General features: G+C 27.7%; 1 protein-coding gene across 1 annotated transcript in view; it reads left to right on the top strand.

Annotated features, from left to right (window-relative positions):
- The window catches only part of HDX (highly divergent homeobox), a gene marked incomplete at its 3' end in the record, with an annotated part of 41948 nt that overhangs the window by 4623 nt on the left and 35477 nt on the right, over positions 1–1848 (top strand). The window contains exon 2 of the mRNA XM_077747822.1: positions 1669–1848. Within this exon, the coding sequence (XP_077603948.1) occupies positions 1669–1848 (180 nt within the window). The remainder of the gene's footprint in view (positions 1–1668) is intronic.

Here is a 1848-nt window from a genome sequence, read left to right as displayed (position 1 = left end):
TGCATATTTTGTAATCAAATTCTAAATGTCAATGTCTTGTATTTTTTTATTAATGATACCTTTTCTGTTTATAAAAATAATATACACCCACTATATAAAAAGGGAAATAGCTACCATGAATTAATGATGAACTGGGAAAAATATTTTCAACTTGTGACAAAGTTTTGTTGTCTCTACCAGAAAATTGCTTTTATAAATCAACTTAAAAAGACACATATCCCAATATAAAAATGAGTAAAGTTAATGGGTAAGCAATTTTATTAAAGTAATACAGTAACCATAGAAATTCAAATGAAAACATTAATTATATACCTTATACTAACTCCTAGGCTAGTAAAGACTACAAAAAGATAATGCAAAATATTGGTGAGGTTGTGGGGAAACCAGAACTCTTGGACAGTACTTTGAAAATATCAAAAAGCCCAACACTTTCCTTTCTAGGATAACATTGTAATGGACCCATAGCACAAAGATGCATATACACTGACACGTATTTCTTATGGTTTATAATAATAAATATTTCTAAAAGTAACCCAGTAATATCTCACAATATTAAATTATGCCAAGGTATGATATAATCATAGAACAAAATTGTTAAACATGAAAATTAGAAGTATAAAGTTGTTTAATAATATTATGAGCATTTTCCAATGTCATTAAATATCCTATCTTTAGTATCTTTCCAATTTTTCACTATTAAAAATAAGTATATGATGAGCATAAATGCATATAACTTGGTATATATCTATGATTATTTTTAGGATAAATTCCCAGAAATGGATTTACTACGTAAGGGATATAAACATTTTTAGGGTTCTTGATACAGGTTAATTGAATGAGTTTTGAGAAGAGAAGCAATAAGACAATTCTACTCTCAGAGTTCTTAGGTAGTTATTAAGTGCAAGTTCTTGAACATGTCTGATCTTATACTTTATTTTTTTACTTTATACATCAGTTTCTTTTTCTTTTATTGTATATTTTGTTTGAAANCTTTCCTTTCTAGGATAACATTGTAATGGACCCATAGCACAAAGATGCATATACACTGACACGTATTTCTTATGGTTTATAATAATAAATATTTCTAAAAGTAACCCAGTAATATCTCACAATATTAAATTATGCCAAGGTATGATATAATCATAGAACAAAATTGTTAAACATGAAAATTAGAAGTATAAAGTTGTTTAATAATATTATGAGCATTTTCCAATGTCATTAAATATCCTATCTTTAGTATCTTTCCAATTTTTCACTATTAAAAATAAGTATATGATGAGCATAAATGCATATAACTTGGTATATATCTATGATTATTTTTAGGATAAATTCCCAGAAATGGATTTACTACGTAAGGGATATAAACATTTTTAGGGTTCTTGATACAGGTTAATTGAATGAGTTTTGAGAAGAGAAGCAATAAGACAATTCTACTCTCAGAGTTCTTAGGTAGTTATTAAGTGCAAGTTCTTGAACATGTCTGATCTTATACTTTATTTTTTTACTTTATACATCAGTTACTTTTTCTTTTATTGTATATTTTTGTTTGAAATTTTTATAGGCTTTAGTTCTATGACAAATGAGAACACAATTTATCACATTGAAAATATTTTTTTCTTTCTTTTTCTGTTAAGAACATTTCTATAATATCATTTTTTATCCTTACAGACGTGGGTTGGCAATAAGAGAAGAAAAATGAGTAGTAAGAATTCTGAATCAGGAGCAACAACAGGCACTCCTCCCACTACCTCTTTGACGACTCCGGACATTACAGTCAGAAATGTAGTTAACATCACACGACCCTCAAGCCAACAGTCTTCTTGGACATCTACCAATAATGAAGTCATT

The sequence above is a fragment of the Crocuta crocuta genome, unplaced genomic scaffold, assembly GCF_008692635.1.
Source record: "Crocuta crocuta isolate KB4526 unplaced genomic scaffold, BGI_CrCroc_1.0 scaffold492, whole genome shotgun sequence".
Taxonomy (NCBI): Eukaryota; Metazoa; Chordata; class Mammalia; order Carnivora; family Hyaenidae; genus Crocuta; species Crocuta crocuta.
Note: the sequence above shows the minus strand (reverse complement) of the source record. Positions and strands in the feature narration are given on the sequence as shown.